The 24,076-nt window shown below is 38.3% G+C and overlaps 1 protein-coding gene and 1 long non-coding RNA gene across 2 annotated transcripts in view; one reads left to right on the forward strand and one right to left on the reverse strand.

The window, feature by feature from the left end:
- Positions 1-10,821, reverse strand: part of GRM3 (glutamate metabotropic receptor 3) — a 113,446-nt gene extending 102,625 nt beyond the window's left edge. The window contains exon 1 of the mRNA XM_047753765.1: positions 10,077-10,821. Within this exon, the coding sequence (XP_047609721.1) occupies positions 10,077-10,538 (462 nt within the window). The 5' untranslated portion in view covers positions 10,539-10,821. The remainder of the gene's footprint in view (positions 1-10,076) is intronic.
- Positions 1-21,762, forward strand: part of LOC125111711 (uncharacterized) — a 31,150-nt gene extending 9,388 nt beyond the window's left edge. Inside the window, exons 3-4 of the long non-coding RNA XR_007130921.1 lie at positions 6,188-6,361; positions 21,500-21,762. This is a non-coding gene — a long non-coding RNA (uncharacterized LOC125111711). The remainder of the gene's footprint in view (positions 1-6,187; positions 6,362-21,499) is intronic.
- Positions 21,763-24,076: the final 2,314 nt, after the last annotated feature.

The following is a 24,076-nucleotide window of genomic DNA, read 5'->3' on the forward strand; positions in this document are numbered from 1 at the left end:
CTGTTTGTGACATTACAGGTCACCTTGAATCCTTCTTGGAGAGAATCAGGTCATAAATAATTTTCATTGTGGGAGACTATAAAAAGGTTGAAGAACTTTTAAATTCCTGGAAGAATTTCCAAAAAAAAAAGCATAAAGACTTTCTTCAATGTAGAAATAAAAACTGAGGGTCATTAAATAAAATTTGATAACAGTTGAAATTCACTGGATAGCACCAACCTGTATTTATTGTATTTCTTTACATCTTATACAAATGATATTCCTCAAAACTGTTTTGTCAGCATAGGTAATATGTGCTTAGTGCATATATATAGTTTTGTTTTGATGGAAATTTACTTTTTTGTAGAAAAATTCTGAACAAATTATAGATTTTGTGTTCCATCACATCTGTTTTCCACACTGGGAGGGCTTAATTGCCTGGTTTATGTTCTACGAGGCCTCATTGTGAACCTAATGGCAGCTATCCAAGTGCCAGGCACGGTGCCTGGGAGGGACCAGTTAGTTCCTGGGATGTGTGCCCTGCAAATTCAACATTATTAAGTGATGGTGAATGTCTCAAGATGTTCTGTCATTCTGACCACTTGGCCAGGAAATCTGGTCTATATTTGGAATATAATTTTTTAGGTGCTGCTTCTATTTTGCTCTCCCCTGTTGTTGCAGTTCCCTCTAAGGGAATGCAAAATCAAGGAGCTGGCATGAATGAAGACTTTGTCACTAGTAATAGAGGGATTTCCATAGTAGACCAGGTGGTGATGTCAAAAATAGTGACAGGCCAATTTTAGTGTTCACAATCTCACTGATATACTGTCTAGAGTATCAACATTTGCTTTGCAGGGGTTTTTGGAACACTACTCTTAAATTTTCAAAGTCCACTAATTGGAAAAAATACTCTGGAAGTTTTCAACTGCATTTTCCAGAGACCAGTACAAGCATTTCTACTATATTAAATCAGTGGACTTTCATTATTATAAACTAAGTGTTGACTCTTTCCATATTGAAATACTGAGCCTTGCACATATTGATCCATTAAAAAGGCAATGGTAATTTGGAAAGAGTACTTAATGTGGTTAAAGCAAAAATCATATCTTAAGTTTAACTGAAAGTATCAGCACCCCTGTGTCAATGAGCTTACCTATTAATCTGTAACCATGATATAAAACACTTGCTGATCTTTCAGGAATGTCTGTATTCCATGATTTTCATCTCCTGACCTCCATCATAGACATGTGACCACCAGAAGCTACTTCTCATTGCCCTGTGGACAGTGGCCCTGAAGTTAACCTCTTGTTTTTCAGGAGTGTTTTCCAAATAAACACATGACAGAAGGGGGATTAATTAAAGAATAAATTAACTCCAAAATAAAGAAAACCTAGTGCATCTTAGATAATTACCTCTGGCAAAAGATTTCTGCAATGCAATACTGTTAACAAAAGCATTTTTAATTGCTCTTTCTGTTGCCTCCCTCCCTGTGATAAAGTCCTTGAACAGCCTTGCTGTTTTTTTTTTTTTTTTTTTTTTTTTTTTTTTTTTTTTTTGGAGGAGAAGCAGAAGCAATGGAGAGAGTTTTCAAAACATGAGTTTTGTGAGATTGCTTTAGAATGAAGAGTCTGGGAAGGAAATAAAAGATTCTATCTAAGATAAATTTTGAGTCAAGTTTTTCTGAAGCTTAAAACTCTGTGAGGGTGTGATCAGGATGGCAGGGTGGGAGGAAAGTTATCTGGATTCCAATGTTGATTCCACTACTTTTAAAGAGGTAGAAACTTGAAGTTGGTACTTGACCTTTAGGGGCCTCATTTCCTCTCAGAACTATTCCTCTTAGGGCTGTTAAATTTTAAAAAAGCTACCAGATAATATCTACTAAGATCTAAAATGTTTATTTGTCATTATGTGTGAAACAGTGTTTTTTTTGTTTTGTTTTGTTTTTACTGTTTTTCATGTATTTTCTCATTTCATTCACACAATAACCCAGTAAAAGAGGTGCTATTAATATCTCAGTCTTAGGAGGAAAGAGGCAATGAAAGATTCAATAAATCCTAGTTAGCCTGTACCCAGAATTTTAATCACTGAACTGAAATTTTTCAAGAAGGCATGCTTAAAATGTATAGTTGTATCCATGCTGTGATTGTTGTATTTGCAATGTTAAACTCACCAAATGCAACTATCATTTTTACTTTTCTAGTGATAGAGACATTAAAGATAGATGGGTAAATGGATTTCTAATGCTGTCACTCTGCTTTACTTAAGGACAGGATGATGTTTCCTTCCCTTTTGTGTTTGCTCCAAGCATGGTATCTGGCATAGTTGGCATCCTGCATATTCTTTGTGTGGAGAGATAGCAGAGAGCTTGATTAGGGTTAAGTGTGGGGCTCTAACCTAATCTGCAATAGCCTTGGGTGCCCAGCTGTGTTGAGTCTTGGGTGTTTGTTGTCTCTGGAATGGTTTAAAGACAAATGGAGTGGAACTCTTAGAGCTGTTCTCAAAACAAGGCACCTTTTGTGGCATGTGTATACACAGTAGAAGTGGGGAGGGTGGGGGAACTTGTCTCACAAGCTCACTTTACTACATCATCTTTTGTATCAAGCACCATTTTCCCCTTGATTTATTTTTCATTTATGAGCATCCAGATTGATCTAGAATAGGTAGGTCATGGTTGTGATCAGCAACACAAGATTCTTTTAGGAATTTTTAGCTTTTTGGACATGTAGCACATTTATCATTCCGTTAGTTCTTTCAGTTCCTTCAAAAAGCATCTACTCTCCTCCTGGTAGAGACATTATTCTAAGTGCTCTCAATACAGAGACCAGAGATGTGGTTCCCAAACACAAGTAGCTTAAAGTTAAGTATGAAAATAGTTATGTCCATAAACAATTCTAGTTAATAAGCTAGTAATAGAGGTGTGTGCTTATGTAGTGAAAACTTGGGAAAGATTTTTCAAAGTGGATAGGGTTTGAGCTGAGAAGTGAAAGACAGAAGTATTTGGCAAGGTCTCCAGACAGCTAAGGGGTCATGCGTTCCAGGTGGAAGAAACACTGTGTTCTCTCTTTTAAGAAAGAATGTGTAGATAGTAAACACTGGTTGACCATGAGAAACCAACTTTCAGGGACACTTCAAAGGCAGGTTTTCTTTTCTGTGGAAAGGTTCATTTGTGCCGTATATTAGATTCCAGATATGTGATATCATATGGTATTTGTCTTTCTCTTTCTGACCTACTTTACTCACTGTGAGAGTCTCTAGTTCCATCCATGTTGCTGCAAAGAGCATGATAATGTGAGAAAAAAGACTGTCAACATGTATGTGTAACTGGATCACCATGCTGTACAGTAGAAAAAAAAAATAATGTATTTGGGGAAAAAAAGGCAGGCTTTCTGTTTATATGGATCAAAAAGTCTTTTTCTTCTCCACCTCTCTTCCTTTCTGCTCATTATGTCACTCTTTCTGATCTTTAAGTTCTTATGTTGTCAATTGATTCTCAAGTCTTATACTCATACCTATTTTATGTATGGATTTGATATTTGCTCATTTGTTTATAAATACCTTAGGGGCTCATAAGATGTCTATTATTTGAAAAAATTTTAAATTTAAATACAGCTTATTTACAATTTTGTGTTAGTTTCAGGTGCACAACATAGTAATTCAGATATATATTATAAATATATATACACATACACATTCTTTTTCAAATTCTTTGCTCTTGCTACAAGACATTGAATATAGTTCCCTGTGCTATGCAGTATAAACTTGTGGTTTATCTCTTTTATATATAGTAGTATGTATCTGTTAATCCCACATTGCCAATTTATCCCTCCTGCCTCCTTTCCCCTTTGGTAACCATAAGTTTGTTTTCTATGTTTGTGAGCCTATTTCTGCTTTGTAATAACATTCATCAGTTTCATTTTGAGTGCTCTCTGCTTCACGTTTCCTAGTTTACACAATAGTGCTCTTGAACCTAAGATACATACATATGTTTAATACATGCTTATTTGCTGATGAAAAATGATTTTATGAGTGCCCTAGTTGTAATAAATCTATAAATGAGGTGCTTGATTCACCAAATTCACAAAAATACTGCCACAATCATGTGAAATAACAACTGATTTGATTTCAAAGTTATGTTGATAGGAAAGAGCCCATTATTTATTTTGCTTCATGTTTTAGATGCTTCCTTTATAATCACTCATCCTAGTCAAGTTTTGCTTGAGCCAGGTATAATTGTAAAATTAGGAAATGCCTTTAAACAAAATATAGTGCAAAATCTAATATGTTCTTTCAGTATCCTCAATAATAGGTCAGTTTTTTTTAAAATAACTTCAGTAACTGACTCACTTTCTTCTACTTTCTTCCTTTGGGACTATTACATCTTTAATAACTCTTCCTTATGTTGACCCTAAATATGCCTTCTCTAAATCATTGATTGTCATAAGGGAAGGGTGAAAATTTTGTAGTTTGGCAGTATATGGAAATATTTTGAGATGTCACAACTGGGGTGCTCTTGGCATCTAGTCTAGTATGTAGGGACCAGTGATGCTGCAATGCACAGAGCAGTTCCACACATCAGACGTATCCAGGCCATCATTGCCAAGGTTGAGAAACTCTGTTCTAGTTTCAACTTATTTATCCACAGAAAAAGCATTCTTTTTTTTCCATTCAGTAGTTAGTATGATACTTGGACACAGTTAACCATAGAAGCCTTTTGTAACCCAAAGTCCTTCAGCTATTTTTCTGATGATGCTAAAACAAGACCAGCAATTCCTGTGTGATTCTTCCTAAAAGCATTTGAATTTAGAAGAGGAATGAAACATCGAGGAAGGGTGATTCTTAATAAAAATTGACCAATAATGGTCCACTATCACATTGTGGAACTGGGTGGAGGAGGAAAAATAGAGTAGTTAGTGTCTTTATGGGCTGTTTTCACGCCATCTGGATAAATCTGGGAAACTTACCGCAAAGGATTTCATTTGAGTTATTCTTCTCAGAGGCATGAAGTGAGAAATGCACTACATATCTGAATCCATGTCATGATAAATGATATAATGACCACCTTTCAGGGTTAGGGAGTTTCAGGGATGTGGCTGTTGCTAAAATTCTGACTCTACCATGCCTGGGAAAGAGGTAATAAACTCATTTCAAGGCTCTACTTTGCTCTGTTGATGAGCTTTCTAACCCAAATACCCATTTGTGGCTGAGGTCACTTTAAAATTCAGGGACACAGGATAACTAGGTCAACTTATACCTGTTCTGTTTCAGCTGAAATTTGCTCCAGCTGGACAAGAAAGACTGAGGAAATATACATCCTCTGAAAGGAGTGACAAACATTTTGGGAACATTTCAAGAGGCATTTTTTTTTTTTTGACTGAAAAACTCTGGAGCTCTAACTATAGTCTATTTGAAAAAGCCCCAACATAAACACTGCTTCAAAATTGTACCATGTAGACAAGTGCCTTGCTAAAGGCAACCAACCTGATTCTCTTCTTGAATAAATACCATTTCCCACCGAGGGGTGGATTGCAGGTTTTAGATAAAAGCGGAATACAGTCTTAAAAATGCTTTGAAATGAAGATTATTTACTGGAGGGGATGAATAGACCTGGGTTCTATTTAATAATAAAGAAGGATTTTGATACTGGCTCTCATTGACTACCAAGTTAAAAAATCAATACTGTTGCTTTACAAAAGGGACCACTGTATGTGGTTTGTCTTAATAAGAGTGTTGGCAAAATATCCAGGTTTTCTTCAGTGGTGATACAGATGAACCTAGCAAATTATTAAGAATTTCTCCTTTCATGCAATTTTCACTATCTGCAAATAATTTCTATTGTATGAATAAATACAGCAGAGGATTTCTTCTCTGTTGACTTCTAGGAGACTTCTTCTATAGTGGAAAGATAATGAGAGAAGAGGAAGCTGGAGAGAAAAGGGCCTTCTGAAGCAGTCCCACGAGTAACCCAATCCAGGCCCAATGGGGAAATGATAACATCCAAACTGACCCAACCACAAAAGAGAGGATGCAACAATATTATCATTCGTGATCATTATTTCTCTCAAGAGGCAATTTTGTGACTGCAAACTCTGTGCTCTTGTTTGAGACTGGATGCTAGCTACAATGCAATAATAGGAATCTTTGAAACAGTGTGGTGGATGTATACTAGCACATTTTTCCCCCTACAGTTTAACTCTCTTTTTTCCTGCAGCTCAGTTCAAGCAAAAACACTTTCCAGTAAATACTCAGGAGGTCAAAGGGACTGAGAAATGGACAGCGGAAGTGATTGGCGTGAATGGATCTTTGTGGCTACTGGCTACATGTTGTCATCATGGTTATTGGACCCGAGGGTACAGGATTAGAATCAGTCCTGGAGCAAAAATAAGTGAGTATGAGGGCACCTATAAAAACCCTCTCCTAAAATAATTCTCTCATTAGTGTATAAGAGTCTCTGAAAGTCACCAGTAGGAATGTACTGCTTTGGGTTGCTGTTGACTAAATTTTTTTTTTTTTAATTCTCATTAAAAGACATATATTCTGGAGCTCCCTGATGGCTCAGTGAGTTAAGGATCTGGAGTTGTCACTACTGTGGTGCAGGTTTGACCCCTGGTCTGGGAATTTCTGCATGCCATGCCAGAGGTGCAGCCCCCCAAAAGGAGATATGTATGTTTCAAAACGATAACACACTTAAATTCTTAGATCTATAAGGGCCCCTGAGACCTCTTTTCATTCACGATTCTCAGCTGAAAGCAAAGCCCTGTGGAGAAGGGTTCCTCGTAAGGCTACCTGAAAGTCAGTGTGTAGACAGATGGCTCTACATCCCTGCTTACTTTGGTGGAGGGATCAGTGTGGGACCTAAGCAGAGCCTGAACCTCTGTGGACCTCGGAGAGGGGAGTGAGCCTCTTCTCTCCTTTCTGCTCCAGCTCATCCTTTACACCTGTCAAGGTCTCTGTCCTCTTGCTCACAGACATTGGCAGCATCTTTCTGATGGGCCCTGTCAGATTACAAATCTCATTCACACTGTGGCCCAATTAGCCTTTCACCAGTGCAACTTTCATTCTGTGTCATCCTCGGAACTTTCCTAAAGGTCACTTCTTACCTTGTGAGCCCCATGAAAGTATTTTGAATTGTATGTACTATTTCATAATAGTTCTGTACCCACAGCCAGATTTCATGTTCCTCAAGGTACAGGCTGTGTTCTCTATGACTTTAGTGCAGGGCACACTCAGGGAGCTTTATACAGATTAACTTCCTGATGAAGCATGTGGGAGCCAGCAGTGATTTCATGGGACTGCTTGGCCATGGAGTTGATGTTGAGTCCACAGATTTTTTTCTATGACTTTAATAGTTACCATTGATTGTATCTGTTAGTTTTTTGGTAAGGCACTTCCCATGGATTCTCTCAACTCATCCTTTCAACAACTTTTCTCACCAAGCATGTGGAAGTTCCCAGGTCAAGGATTGAACCTGCGCCACAGCAGCAACCAGAGCCACTGCAGTGACAAAGCCAGATCCTTAACCTGCGGAGCTACAAGAGAACTTGAATTCTCTCAACAACATTTTAAAGTGGATGTTATTTTCCTTATTTTACAGGTAAGCTAGTCAGTGGTAGGGTTAGAAATCAAACCCACATCTTGCTGATGCTAACTCTATCATTTTCAGTATAGCATGATAGTTTTGGTTTCTTTATTTATACTGTGGAGACAAAAGCCATATCAACATTTGTGGCTTTATAGTGCTATGTACCAGATAAGTGAAATCATAAGCTAGGTACTTTGATGATAAGAAGTGGCTTTTTCTCTTGTAAACAAGTACAGGGTTTTTTTTTTTTTTTGCCATTGCTTGGGCTGCTCCCACAGCATATGGAGGTTCCTAGGCTCGGGGTCGAATCGGAGCTGTAAGCCGATGGCCTACACCAGAGCCACAGCCATGCGGGATCCGAGCCACGTCTGCAACCTACACCATAGCTCACAGCAACGCTGGATCCTTAACCCACTGAGCAAGACCAGGGATGGAACCTGCAACCTCATGGTTCCTAGGCAGATTCGTTAACCACTGAGCCACGATGGGAACTCCAAGAAGTACAGGGTTTTAATGGCCCTCAGATTTGTGGGTTTTTTTTGTTTGTTTGCTTGTTTTTGTTTTTTGCCACACCTATAGCATGTGGAAGTTCTTAGACTGGGGACTAAACCACAGCAGCAACTCAAGCTGCTGCAGTGACAATGCTGGATCCTTAACCCGCTGTACTAAACGGGAACTCCAGTCCACAGGATTTTTTTTTTTTTCCTAAAACAACTTGAACTCTTTTGAGGAGTCTATAGGTAATACAAAAATAAAATTAGATTTAAAAATCTATTTGCTTGGAATAGTTTGTTAATTATTTTGGATAGATATTTACACATCTGCTGTGGAGTGCTATTTACTGCATTGAGAGAAACGAAGGTCAGGAAAGCATATTTGTAATTCTTTACTCATGATAATCTTGGGTATACCATAAATATTGATAAAATGTTTGACATTCATCTGATGGAGTTATTATTGAAGTATGGCAGATACACATATTTTAGTTCTCTCAAAGAGCAAATTCTGTCTTTCTTGATACAAGCATAGTAATAGTGGTAAAATTAACATGATACGCTTTGAGATGTGCAGTATTTTCTATCCATCTAATGAAGTTAAAGGGTGTTTATGAAAAACTAATTATCCTAATTACTCATAATATGAGTGTGTGCGCCGTAGAAGGAAGGAAATTTGCAATAATCATTTAGAACAGCACAGAATTGTACGTAGAATTTTAAATGCCATGAATCTCTGATATATCCATATGGTTATTCCAATGCAAATAGAGCCAATTTAAGTGGCTTGTGACACATACAGGCAAGTGAGTGTAATATGACTTCCTTTAGTGCTTGGGGCTCTGACTATAGTCATTTAGTAGGAGGTAAAGTATATGATGACTCTTATCTTATGGACTTTTATTGCTGTCACATTCACCAGAAAAAAAATATTGAACTTCAGTAACGTAGAGAAATCACATGGGACAGTTGAAAGAACCTCAAAGTACGAAAGCTCTGTCTGAGTTCATGTGCTACCTATCATTGGGAGTTTCCCTAAAACCGGTATTTCCAGGGCTTGAAAAAATGAGAAAGTTTGAGATGAATGATTTCTCAGTTCCTTTCCACCTCTAAAATTCTGTGACCCTGTGAGTGCAGCAAGAGTTTGACTAATATGCTCCTTCTTTCCCTAACAAAATTACCAGAACCAATTATCAGCTTTTTATCTAGGTTAAGTTGCATGCTAAATTGTTCCCTCTTTTTTTTTTTTTTTGGTAGTAATTATCTGGCTGTTCTGCATACATTTTCAGGTTTATACTGTGAGAAATTGTTTATAATTTATCTCTGAGTAAAACCACGTTTGGGAAAAAATTGAGTATGGAAAGAAATAGAGCTCAGTGATTTTTGTACCTTTTTGTGGTTGACTGTATTGATGACTTCAAACCATGACACTGCCATATATCTATATCCTTTGTGATGTAACTTAGCAATGCTTGTATTGTGGGGAACATGGAGTTCCTGCTCCTTGACTCTGGATTGAACCTCCTGAGTTGCTTTGGCTGGTGGGTTGTTCACAGATGTGGACACAGAAGCTTGGAAGAGGACTGTGCAGTTAAGTTTGCATTCTCTTGCATGCCTGCCATCACCCTGAGAAGAACATGCCTGGGCTAACCCACTGATTCCAAATGGGGATTAAGAGACAACTTGGAGCAGAGCCACCCCCAGCTGAACTTGGCCTTCATCAGCTCACTCCAGCCAAGGTTTAGACTTGTAAACCACAATCATTAATAATTATTAAGTCACTGAATTTTGGGGAAGTTGTTATACTGCAGTAGCTACCTGTAGCTCTAAACAATTTCCATTGCTAAAGTACTCTTCTGTATGCAAATCTGTATTATCTGGTACACATAGAAATGACTTATTGCATGCTTAATATCACCTACTGATGAAACTATTAGGATCTTCTCCTTTTGTTCCTCTAAGACATAACAGAGACACATCATCAAAGAGCTACAGCATTTCATCAATAGCACTGCAAATCTTACCTGTATGGAAACACTGCTGTAAGAGCCGCCAATGACCCCTGCAATGACCAGTGGGATATTTTCTTGGATGGCGTAGGATCCATCAGGACACATATACTCAGCTTCATCCACTTTAGTCAAAGATGCCCTAACAAATTCCAGTGATTGCTCTAAAGCATAGGTATCCCTTGAGCATGTATCCAAAATGTGAACACCCAGCTTCACTCCTGGGAGCAAGTAATCATCTTTGTTAATTTCATCAATAGCGAACAGCATGGCCTCCAGGCGTTGGATCCCTCTATCTTCGTTGATTCGCCCACATTCTTCAGTTCCAGTGCCTTTTTCATTAATGGGAAATAGGCCCCCTAAAACAAGGTCACCTTCTATTTTAATCTCCCTCCTTAGAAAGTTATGGTCCCCTAAAGAAAGTAAAAATCCCTTTGAAAACAAAGCTAAGGTAAGAAATTGCAGTCTTGTCAACATCTTCGTGAATCTGTCTTCTGTACCTCTGGTAAATATCAATGGGTGGAGCCAGTGTTGCCCTCTAGTCCTCCTCTCTCATTTCCAAACTGGATCTTTGGTCTGTCCTTCATATAAAGGAGGAACAGACTAACAGGGACTGTCACCAAACTCCTAAAGAGATAAAAATTAAATGAGCACAAATGGTAAAGAAAGCAACAGTGATTACAGTGCTGTTTGATTGATGGTCCCCATTCAAATCTCTGATGGGATGATGACTCCAGGTACCATCTTCTAAACATATAGGTACCACAAACCAGGCACTCTCCCACAAACATTCTCACCCAGTCCCTACAGCACACTGTGATGTTGCTCTTAGTGATCCTATCTCCCAGAGATGGACACTGAGGACTAAAGGGGTCAAGTGACCCGAAAAAGCATACTTAGAAGGGAAGCAGGGCTGAAACCCTGGTTCTTCTAATGCTAAGTGCAATACTTTCTCTACTGAGTCACTTACTTTGCTCTTGGTAGGGCAACAACTTTGTTGGGAATCTTTATTCCCCATCTTTCAACTATATTTATAAATAACTCCTTTTTCTCCACGCTTCCATTTCCATTTGGAAACCAAACAAAATAAAACAAAATGTACAAGTCAGAATGGCCATCATCAAAAAGTCTATAAACAATAAATGCTGGAGAGGGTGTGGAGAAAAGGGGACCTTCTCAAACTGTTGGTGGGAATGTAAATTGGTGCAACCACTATGGAAAACAGTATAGAGATTCCTCAAAACACTAAAAATAGAATTACCATTTGATCCAGCATTTATCCAGAGAAAATCATGACTCGAAAAGACACATGTACCTCAATGTTCATTGCAGCACTGTATACAATACCCAAGACATGGGAGCAATCTAAATGTCCATTGACAGAGGAATGGATAGTGAAGATGTGGTACATATACACAATGGAATATCACTCAGCCATCAAAAGGAATGAAATAATGGCATTTGCATCAACATGGATGGACCTAAAAGTTATCATGCTAAGTGAAATTAGTCAGACAGTGAGACATAGAAATCATATGCTATCACTTATATGTGGAATCTAAGAAAGGATACAATGAACTTTGTAGAACAGAAACTGATTCACAGAGTTTGAAAAACTTATGGTTACCAAAGGAGACAGGTTGGGAGGGATGGGGTGGGAGTTTGGGATGGAAATGCTGTAAAATTGGGTTATCATGATGGTCATACAACTATAAATATAACAAAATTCACTAAGAAATAAGAAATAAAAATAAAATGACCATGCTGACAGAATAATTAGGGCATGATGTGTCATCTCCCTGGGCCTCAGTTTTCTTAGCTAAAAATTTTTTTTTTCTTCTTCTTTTTATGACCACACCTGTGGCACATGGAATTTCCCCATCTAGGTATCAAACCAGAGCTACAGCTGGGGCCTATGCCACAGCCATGGCAACACTGGATCCAAGCCTTATCTGTAGCCTACACCATAGCTTGATCTTTAACCCACTGAGTAAGGCCAGAGATTGAACCTGCATCCTCACAGAGACAACACTGGGTCCTTAACCTGCTGAGCCACAATGGGAACTCCAACTGAGTATTATTTTTACAAATAAAGTAACAGATGAAAACATTTTTGTAAAAATTTAAAATAGTCAATAAAATACCAAATATTTGTTTAAAAAAAGCAATGTTAGCTCTGTCATTGTTTCTGCATTCCTACTGCCATAGCCCCATCCTCCCTTCAAAGGCCACCTCTTATAAAGAATGGACTGCAGTATTGTCCGCCCTTCCTCTCTCTCATCTAGATGCTCTCAGTCACTGCCAATGAGGTTCTGCTTCCACTACTTTAACAAAATGGCTTTGGAGAAAAAGCTACCACTGATCTAGTAGTTTCTAAATCCATTAAACCCTTTGTAGTCCTCATTTTACTTGACCTTAATGGAAATATTTTCAACTTGTTTCACCTTCCTAGGTTTCTTTTCTCATGCTGATTCTCTGAAATTCTGGTGTTGACTATCCCTCCACCCCTACCCCATTCCCAGCCCAGCTCAACTAGTGTTCATTGTTTCAATTACCACTTAACTGACTCCTAGGTTAACTGCCTGCTAAGCAGCTCTACCCATACATCTCTCTGACATCTCAGAACCTGCATATTATAATCTCTCCCTTATCTAGTCAATGGTTCTTCTTGGCACCCAGGCTCTTTAGCCAGAAACCTTCACAGGAGAGCCCTTCCACTTTTTTTTCCAATCAGCCAGTAAATTCTGTAGCATCAACCTGCTTAACATCTCAAAGCATCCTTCTCTTTTCTTACCACCATGCTTGACTCTTGTTATTGCTAACAGGACCACAGCAGTAGATCCCTAGGGAGTTGATGCCAGCTCTCAAAGCACCTTTTTGTGAATTAAGAAAAGATAACCTTCCTCAAGTGTAAATTTTAAAATGTATTATTATATGACCTATAATATAGATGCAACATAGATGATGAGGAAAGTGGCGTTGGGGGTGACTGCCTCTGCCAGACAGGGTTTAGGTCCTGACACATTTAAGGCAGTGCAGTGAGCAGGAGTGCTAGGGTTTGCACAGTGCTTAGGATGCCTCCATAAATCAAGCTTCTTTTTACGTGATAGAGCAGAACATATGCCTCTTTCAGCCCTGTTGTGGGATCATGTTTTTGACAGTTGGCTGGGGTCTTTCCAGGGAACTTTCTACAGTCCTGGTATGGAGCTGTCTGGTTGCATGTGCACATGAACCAGTGGGCCTACTGCTGTACTCCGGACACCCAGCTCCCTGGCACTAGAGCAAACAGTGGTCTGCACAGTCACTCTGCTTGTCCACCCCTTGGACCCTAGATGAGGTAATTTTATTATATTCAGAGTCAGGTGAGAGACAGTAAGCCAAGGACTTCAAGAGCTTTCTTCTGACAGGGAATATCTGCACGCTCTTGTTTGTGTGGCCAAGTGTGCCTGTCTGCTGTCCTGCTTTTGTGCACAACTGGTGAGGTTTTTTGAAGGAGGGCATCTTTTCTGGCTGTTTCTTGACTCAATCAGGATTCCTGGAAACCATTCCACCAGGGTGCTCTCAGATATACTAGGAAATGTTTTTTTTAATTTTTTTATTTCTAATTTTTTTTGGCTGTACCCTTGCCAGAGGGTAGAAGTTGCACCCATGCCCCAGCTGTGACCTGAGCCATAGCAGTGACAATGCTGAATCCTTAACCACTAGGCCACTAGGGAACTCCTTAGGAAATGTTAACAATCTGAATGGTGTCCCAATGGAGGAAGCACCCTGCCAGTGCAGAATGCCCATCTCCTGTCAATCTAAACCAGCTTCCTCTTGCCATTAGGCTGAAGAATGCACTTCTTCATGCTCTGTGATCTTAACCTAATTAGCTCTCAAGTCTTAGGCCACCATGCCCATCAGCTTCATCCCACCTCTACCTTCAGATCTTATCCTTCAGCCAGTTGAACTATGTTCACTTCAGAGGACATCTTGGATGGTAGGGACTCCTTGCTTCTGCTCATATTGGCCCCTTTGCTGGGAATGCCCTTCTACACCATTTAAATACACACTCAGCATTTAAGACCCAACAGTCAGTACAAGGAGAGGCCAAGAATTTTTTCCTATCTTCCTTCCCCAATAAAAGTGTTTACTTCCTGCTTTGTATTCCTGCTGTAACTAGTTCAAGAAATATTTTCAACTACTGTTATAATTCATATTTGCTTCTTTGTCTGCTCATTAAGAAGAAATGACATGTCCCAACAATGAGGATTTTTAAGGTATGAAGGAAAAGAAAAAAACAAAACTCAGCAAAAGGGAGTTCCTGTCGTGGTTCAGCAGTAATGAACACAGCTAGTATCCATGAGGACATGGGCTTGATCCCTGGCCTTGCTCAGTGGGTTAAGGATCCATTGTTGCAGTGGGTGGTGTTGTAGGTCACAGCTGTGGCTCACATCCTGCATTGCTGTGGCTGTGGCTGAAGCTGGTAGCTCTGATTCAACCCCTAACCTGGGAACTTCCATATGCCTTGGGTGCAGTTGGGTGCAGCCCTAAAAAGATTAAAGAAAAACAAAAAACAAAAAAAGCCTCAACAAAAATATCCAGACAGAGACTAGTCCAATGTTTACTTCAACATGTTTGACATTTCTTCCCTCTGCTGTTAGCAGTGCTCTTTAAAACCTGGCTTTCCATGTGCATTCTGTTCCTTTTGCATGGGCAAGTGATGGGTTGTTTTCTTGAAACACAAAAGTCATCTGTTTATTTAGGTGTAAACCTCAGTACTGACAGCAGCAGTGATTGCAATGCTCTGTATCAACCCAGAACCTCTCTGGGAGATCTGCCACAGGGCACCAGAAAAATCCAATAATAATAATTTTTAAAGAGGTTGATACTGTAATAGAATTTTTTTTTTTGTTTCATGTCAATTTCTAGTCTCTCTTTGATCTTTATGTGCAATTCCCTTTGAAGCAAAACTGCCATGGAAGGCAAAAGACACTGTGATCATTATCACTAATGATAAAGAAGCAGAAATTGGCTCTATAAAATAATGGTTTTATGTGCCTAGTAAAAGAGAATAGTTAAATAAAAGGTCATCAACACAGTCTTACCGTGTATCTATAAAATATGTAGGTGTCACTTGAATATGAAGAAAATCTGACTATTCAAAGAGTAAAGATGACCTTATAGTTTATGGAAAGCTTAATTCTCTCTTAAGAAAATGCTCTTGGCCAAAGAAGACTTCGGATAAAATATCACATTATGCTGAAAGTAGTAGTATGTATCGGTCTATCTGTTTCACAAGAAAGGGCTGTGTTGTGTTTATCTTTGGCTGTCCAGGGGCTGGCATAGTGTCTGCAATCCAGAAGATATTCATCCAATATTTCTTGAAGGAATATAAACATCCACAATAATCATGTTTGCAAGTGACTCTTTACTGTTTCATTTGTGGTATAGAAAATGGAAATTAAGGTAGAGAAGTCAGTTATTTCATTTCATTACCTACCTAATCATCCCAAATGATCTTCCCCTATTATCTTTGATGATAGGACTGCCAATAGGTAGAACTACAGGAGTTACTTTGTATACATGCTAGAGAAAATGATGCCGTTGTTTCTGGAAATTGTAGCTGAGGCAGCTTTGTATGAAGCAAAGGAAGATGTGGCCTCAAGTTGACTGACATCTACTTAAGTTTTTGGTCAAGAGAATACTAAATTAGGAAAATGCGTATTATTCTATTTCAAAGTTTCAGAAGTGCATTTACTCATCAGATATTTATTGAACACCTACTTTGGGTGTGCTGGGCCATGAATTGCATACCCAGGATATAAATTTTAATTATAAACAAATGAACATTATCCAAGCTGTCAAATGATTTAAATGTTTGAATATTTTTATATAGTGATAGAAAAGTACTCATCTCTCTTTCTACCAACTGTCTCCACCATTTGTAAAAATCTTTCAAAATAAATTTGCAATGGGTTTCCTTTAACATGGTAATTGTTATTAGGTGCTTGATTCAAAAGGCAATTCATTACATATTACATATATTATATACATTTAAAAATTAGGTATATAGAACTAGTTGACTAACAACAGTGTCATGTAAAATAGTTTTCCTTTTAGCTCTCTGATAGGGCATCGTTAAGTAACATTTAATGTAGTCTTAGAGAATTACCAATTAAAAGTCAATTAGAGTAATGTTTAAATACAGTCTTAATATTTTCTTATTTACCTTTTCCTTAAAGCAGAATTTAAAATGACTAAGATCGTAGGGCCATGCATAATTTTAAAACACTTAGCATTATGTAAAAGGAAGCCCTAAGAAGCTGAAAAAACAGGACATTAAAATTTAACATTGAAGAAGAGACAAACATGCTTAATTCAGCACAACTGTTTATCTCTGTGTAACAGCTTATCGAACTGTGGGAAAGGGTATCCACTACTTTTCTGCGTCCTTTCATTAGAAATCAGCCAGCAGCACATTCCCCAGATAAACAGGCTCCCTACTGCAGCCACATTCCTACGCAGCCAGAGAATTGCAGCTTTGCACTCGGAAGTTCTCTATCCAGAGAAGGTGAGTGATGTGTGGACTGCTCCCTCCTCACCAATGTTTTATTAATTGGTACATTAATAGACTCTCAGGGGTGTGCTGTGACTCTAACCCCTCAAAGATGTCGCAGGAAGCATTTCCCTACTCTGCATATGCTAATATAGATTTCCTTCCTCTCTTGACTTTGCCCAAGGACTTAGTGTGGAAAATGAAATCCAGCTTGACTCACTGAATAACTAGTTTATCCAGGGGAGGTATGATGCCAGAAACCATGCTCACTCTTTCCTAGAAATAAGCTCTTGAGTTGTTGAAGGGTTCTGAGTGTGCTCAAAGCCTGCACACCCAGTTGATTTGAAGAAAATGTAGGGTTAGTGATAGCACGTGCAATTCGGCTCTGTTTGATTATAAAGTTTTCAACTGCCAGAATTAAAGTCAACAAAAGACTTGGCCTTTGTCTTTAGGTGACCATTTTCAATTGGGTAAGCACAGGCTATAACCATACTGATGTTTTTAATAGTAGGGAGCAGCATTGCACAAATTGTCTTCTTTGATTCTTGCTAGGAAACAAAGGTACTTTTTCCCAGAAGCCTTTAAGAAATTATTATGAGAAACTGACAATTATTTTTAGTAGATCTGGCTTAAAATTTCTACTCCCTGTAGCCTTCCACGTTACTCCAGCTGTATGGTGGTCTAAGTCCATTTGCTGAATTTCTATGTAGTTTGTGTTATATCATGATGATAGTGTGTTTTTTTGTTTATTTGCGTATTTATTTATTTATTTATTATTTTTTAAATGGCTGCACCCATGCCATATGGAAGTTTCCAGGCTAGGGACTGAATCTGAGCCACAGCTGCTGCAACGCTAGATCCTTAATCCACTGCACTGGGCCAGGGATTGAACCCCTGTCTCTGCAGTGATCTGAGCCACTGCAGTCAGGTTCTTAACCTACTGAGCATAGCAGGAACTCCTATTTCCATATTTTTTAGTTGAAATTTACCAATTATAAATTGTTGAAGTTCCCGTCATGGCACAGCAGCAACGAATCTGACTAGGAACCATGAGGTTGTGGGTTCGATTCCTGGCCTTGCTCATTGGGTTAAGGATTCAGTGTTGCCATGAGCTGTGGTATAGGTTGAAGACGCAGCTTGGATCTGGTGTAGCTGTGGCTGTGGTGTAGGCCGGCAGCTACAGCTACGGTTGGACACCCTAGCATGGGAACCTCCATATGCCGAGGGTGTGGCCCTAGAAAAGACAAAAAAAAAAATAGAAATTGTTCTTTTTCCTCATTAGATTATAAGCTAGCGGGGATCAAGGTGAGTGCCTTAGATGTTTTCCACAGTGCCTCGCATGCATTGTTGCCAAATGATAAATCCCAAATAGCATGTAAGGTCAATAGCAAGTAGCTAGAAATTGGTCAGGATGTTGGAAAAGTGATTTGGAAATTCCATTCAGAGGATAAGGAAGATAACTGAGAGACCACACTCCCCCCTCTTTTTCAAAACGATGTTATAGTAGGTCACCATTCAATATTGGCTCTAGAGAAACTCAGCCAAAATAGTGCTAATCTTTCCTTTGACTTTAAATTGCTGATTTTTAAGGAAAAAATAAAGTAAAATTGGAAAAGTAGAGAACATTTAGAAAAATTAGAAAGATTAGGACATTCATTGTCCATCTAAGAGAGATTAGGACATTCATTGTCCATCTAAGAGGGATTAGGAGGAATGTAAAGCAAAACACCAAGTAAGAGGTTATGTTCCATTAAAGCATGAACGACAAGGAAGAAGGGTGCAAGCCAGGCCCAAGTATTAAGACTTGATGTTAAAAAGGATAGGTCTGCTTTTTCTCAAATTTCTCTAGTTTGAGGAAGTTTGAAATTCTTCCATAAATATAAAATTTCAAATAACCAAACAGTTAAGTTGAACAGTAGGAACAAATTGATCAGCCCCTTTCCCATGAGCCTGTTTTGTTCCCAGAGAAGATAAAGAAGCCCAAGAACCTTACATGACGCCATTGAAGAGGGTGATGCTACCAGTTGGGGTGCTGCAGCCGGAAGGATATGCTGAAGAAAAAGAGACACATCCACTTCACTAAATGGCCGTGGACAACCCTTCCTACCCCACAAAAAATCAGATCTCCAATTTCGTTTATTGTCTGAGAGGGAAGGGTCTTTATGAGGATAGGCAAACACTGACAATTGTGCTAAACTTTGGTCCTTAGGGTAATTGTTGGCAATTTACTTAATGATATTCACTTGGTTTGGGCATTCAGTACATATTATATTAAAGATTTATTTTCTTCCCTTCTAAAAAAATCTTTATTTTTCTAAATACCAAAGTGCATGTTATTTTCCTGTGTACGTGTGTGCTTGTGTATATGTATCTGTGTTGTTATTTTGGCTGTTTTTTGATCTTCAAGCTTCCTAACCTCATTACCAAGCTTTCGAGTTGGAGTCTCTCCAAATTCTTTGCAGTGCATCTTTGTCCTTTTCCTCTTAGAAGCTGCCACATTTACTAGAAATTACAGGTTTGTCAGTGTCAGCAGAGAGACAGAAACTGAATTTGTCAAAGCTTTCCCTCTAGCTCTTAACAAAATGGTGAAGGGGAAGAAAGAGAGGAATATTAGTCACAGGAGACCATCTTTACCTACTGGCAGTAGGATCCTTTAAGTGGATATTATTAGTAATGGCCTGTGTACATACTGCCCCTCCTCTTTGATAATGTCAAAGTGTTTGGCACAATGAATTCACTCTTACTGCTTCCTGGTAAAAAAGACTCATAATATCTATTGCTGAGTAGACAGAAAGAGAGAGAGAGAGTGATGCAGATTGTTGAAGAGAGTAGTGAAAATTTATATAGAATTAGGATTTAAGTAGACTTTTGTCATTATTTTCCAAGCAAGTCTTACAAAAGAGAATGCCTATCATACATGCTTCTACAAAAAATACCACCTCTGGAGTTCCTGCTGTGTAACAGTGGAAACGAATCCGACTAGGAACATGAAGTTGTGGGTTTGATCCTTGGCCTTGCTCAGTGGATTAAGGATCCAGCGTTGCCATGTGCTATGGTGTAGGTCACAGATGCGGCTCAAATCTGGCGTTGCTGTGGCTCTGGCGTAGGCTGGTGGCTACAGCTCTGATTAGACCCGTAGCCTTGGAACCTCCATATGCCGCAGGTGCGGCCCTAAAAAGGACAAAAGACCAAAAAAAAGAAAAAGAAAAAACCTCCTTCAATTATCAAGTTCTCCTAGCTGTATTAATGGTAAAATGTTTGCAACAGCGTCATGTTTACCTTGTGCCAAATGAACTCTTTGGAATACCCATAGCCAGCTTCTGCTTCTATGTCATGTCATGGTATTAGACTTGCCCTCCTGCTGAGAACAGCTATAAAACTGTAAAGAACATACAAGTCAAACTCCAATCTTTGAGGGAAATGCACGTGGGAAGCCCCATAATTACCGTTCAAATTCGTTAACATTCTGTATGGGAGAACTTTTCTGCTGTGGTACAGTGGCAGTCTTGGTGACTTTGAGAGGCAGAGATTAGAGTTCGTGGCTTCTGAAGTGATTGCAATTTGTGGGGCAGGGAGCTGCATGAAATGGTGAGCTTAAGCTCTGCGTGGTGCATGGGTGTGTACAGGGGGACACTCAGTGAGGTCTGGGAGAGATCATTTGCCTGCAACAGAGTTGAGAGAGAAACTTCATTGTCAGAGTTCATGCATACAGAGAGATATTGGGGTTCCAGCCCAGTTGGAATACAGACCACTAGGCATTATTGTACTTTAAATTCTCAGAAAGGCTACTTTCCATCAGTAAGAATCAAGCTCTGGAATAATGGGCATGCCATAGGACTACATCCAAAGTACAGTTGCCTTAACAATGGATAAAACTAAACAAAACTAAAATGATCCACAGTTATTTAACTACCTGCTAAGGCAAAACTGAAAATTCTTAAAGGAAGATGACATAATTGAGCTTGCCTGCAATATAAGTCTACAACAACCAATGTACAACCCCATAAGAAAACAGGAAAATGTGGCATGAATTAAAGAGAGAAAGTATTCATTAGAAATGGGTTCAAAAATTATCCACATTCTGAAATTAGCAGATAAGAACTTTAAATAGTCCATTATAGAGATAGATTTGTTCAAAGATTTAAAGAGATGAATGAATAGATGAGGAATCTCAGAAGACAATGGAATTATGAAAAAAATGCAGCAGTTTTAGAACTTGAAAGTAAATATTAAAAGAAATATCTGATTATCTAGTATATATCTAAAAAATTTCACTGGGTGTGTGTGTGGGAGTCAACAGACTGGAGATAGAAAAATAGTAAATATGAAGGAAGATGAAAAGAAATTATCCAATCTGACTTAATAAACACTGAAAAAAATTAAAGCTTCAGAGTTCTTTTGAATATTAAGTGATCTAACACATGTATAATCTGAGTTTCAGAAGCAGAGGAGAGAGAAGGAGAAAAAAAAATATATGGGGAAATAATAGCTAAACATCCTCCTAGTTTGATGATAAACATAAAATTAGAAAACCAGGAAGCTCAGCAGGATATCATTTTATTTATCCTGATTTACCTAAGCAGTATAAATTAAAATACTATGTAGGCAAGTCATAGCCAAATTGATTAAACCAAAAATAAAGAGAAAACTTTGAAAACAGAGTAGACCAGCACAGTTTGTGGTTAACAATATGAATGAGAGATCACTATCATCATAAACAATGGTGGCCATGACCCAGTGGAATTTTTAAAGTTCTTTGGAGAAAAACTTGTCAAGCATCCTGAAATTCTGTTTCTAGTTAAAATATACTTCAAGAACACTGTAAACCAGCTGTAATGGAAAAAAAATAAAAATCACATATATATATAGAATGAAGGTAAAATAAAAACTTTTTTTTCAGGTAACTAAAACTGAGAGATTTCATTGCCAGCAAGCTGACATTCTGAGAATGCTAAAGGAATTACTTCCAAGGAAGAGGAAATGGCACCAGATTGAAAATCAAATCTCCAGGAAAGAATGAAGAGCACCAGAAATGGGAAATCTGTGGTTGAACATAGAAGGATATTGGTAAAATCTAACTAGTGGGGGTTGTTAAGATGAGTTCCTGAAAATTACATTTGTCACAAAGAAAAATGGTAATAAAAGTTTCACTATCATTTTGTATATTTTATAGTCTGATTTTACTTCTCCCTGTGTGTATATGTTTGCATTTATCCTAGATTGTGTTAGCTGAAGACTTCTTTGCACCTTTTGGAGTCCTGCTAGAAGAACAATCTTCTCATTCAAAGGCTATGCTTCTGGTTGTTAGATGGGTCATAGCCAGCATCATATTCTTCTTTATGATTTAGCTGCTAGTAGATTCAGTCAAGGTTGGAACCCCACTGGTACACACTGGCATAGTTGTTCTAGTTGTTAAAATATTGAAATACTTTCATCCAGTTGGTGAAGAGTCAATTTAGAAGCCCTTTGAATATTCCTCCACTTTCCTGGCTGCTCTGGTTCCTCTTCTGGCATATCTCTACCACATCTCTCATTTTCTCATGGACCAGCAAGGTAATTGTTATATTCTGGCAGAGTTGTGACTTTAGGTCCCAACTTCAAGGGTTATGGTTGCTGGTCATTTTCATATCTTGAAGTAGTTGTTAAACCTTTCAGATATCATCCCTTAACTGACTTGCTAAATAAGACGTTAGAAATTTGGGGAAAGTTTAAATTTTAAGCAAAATTATCAGCTAAAACAAAACTGGATTTTTCCTTGTAGTTTTACTGATTAGCACCCATATTTCTAATTTTTCTGAAAACTATACCACAGTTTTCCTTTGGGAATCAACAGATATGTTCATAAGACAAGGTGAATCCATTCCTGCCTTGCTAGCTGGCTTGGGACACACATGACTAACCACAGTGTGTTTTAGCTCTGGCCACAGCAGTTGCTTTCACAATGAGTCTGGGCCAAGTCATTGCCAATTAGGGTTAATTTGAGAATGTTTTCTAGTACGACCATCAGAAAAGCATCCTCTTTCTGTCATAATGACTTAGAGGAATGGTTGTAAGCCCGGAGCTGCTGGCAGCCATCTTGCCACCATGAGGCAAGAGCCTATCTGAGATGCAAAGCCAAGAGACAGAGACATAGTATGATTTGAAAGTATTGAGGTGCTATTTAGTCCAGCTAAGATTTCCCAGTTATGTGAGATGATAAATCCCTCTTTGCTTGGGTCAGTTTGAAATCTGTCTTATGTCACTTTTCATTAAATGATTCCTCAATAGAACCTCTCTTCTTTTCCCATCTCCTTCCCTTAAAGACAATAAAATTTATTAAGCAACTACTCTGTGCCAAAATTATCACTGAAGTACTACATAGATTATTTTACTTAATCCTGTAACTTCCTCACTTATGCCCTTCCACAGACACCTGATGCCATCCTGCATCTCAGATGGCTCCAGGATTCATGATGTTTCCATTGTGTTTCCCTATTTATGATGAGTTTTCCTAGAAATGCAGCTGTTCAAAAGTCATCCATTCCTTCATACCCTTATCAGATTCCCATTTTCTCAATTCTTTCTTTTTGTCACAAATGAAGGCATCTTCTATATTAAGCCACCAGTTCTTAGCACCTTAATGCAAGTTAATTTGTTAACTATTTAGGGATGGTCAAGTTTTTAGATGTGCTGAAACACTGGCTTTAAAAAATAGAGAAACATTTTTTAATTCTGGAATTTTAGATACTTCAGGGTACAGATAATAAAGTATCAGAGCCTAATTAAAATTCTTCAAGTTATAGCACTTATGAACCCTATACTCAATAGAATAAACTCGTTTGTATATTAGACACTGTGAAATTATGGGCTTAGACCAATTGTCATGAAATAGGCAATTAAATGTCATTGACATATTACCTCCAACTCTTTTAGTCACTGATGTAACTTTAAAATATAGTTTCTCAGAGAAAGACTAGCACCATATGATGTCACTTAAATGTGGATTCTCAAGTATGACAAAAATAAACAGATACAGACTCAAACATAGAGACTACACTTATAGTTGCCAAGGGTGTGGGGTGGGGAAAGGAAGGATTGGGAGGTTGGGCTGCATCTCTATAATAGTAGCAGATGAAATCTATTATACATAGGATTGATAAACAAAGAGGTCCTTCTTTATAGCACAGAGAACTATATTCAATATCCTTTGATAAAGCAAAATAGAAAACAATATGAAAAAGTATGTATATGACTGAGTCACATTGCTGTACAGCAGAAATTAACATAACATGGTAAACCAACTATATTTCAATAATATTAAAAAAAACATTTTCTCAGTTCTTCTTCTTGACAATTTTTGGGAAATTTATTGGAGAAATTTAGTTGATTGTTCTCAGCTCTCAAGAGCCAATCATACATATTCTTCCCAAATCTGTGTTGAGCGATGTCATGTTGATAGCTTGGAATTGGCCATAGTGGGAGTATTTACAGTGCAAAA

The sequence above is a fragment of the Phacochoerus africanus genome, chromosome 11 (assembly GCF_016906955.1).
Source record: "Phacochoerus africanus isolate WHEZ1 chromosome 11, ROS_Pafr_v1, whole genome shotgun sequence".
In the NCBI taxonomy this organism is placed as follows: Eukaryota; Metazoa; Chordata; class Mammalia; order Artiodactyla; family Suidae; genus Phacochoerus; species Phacochoerus africanus.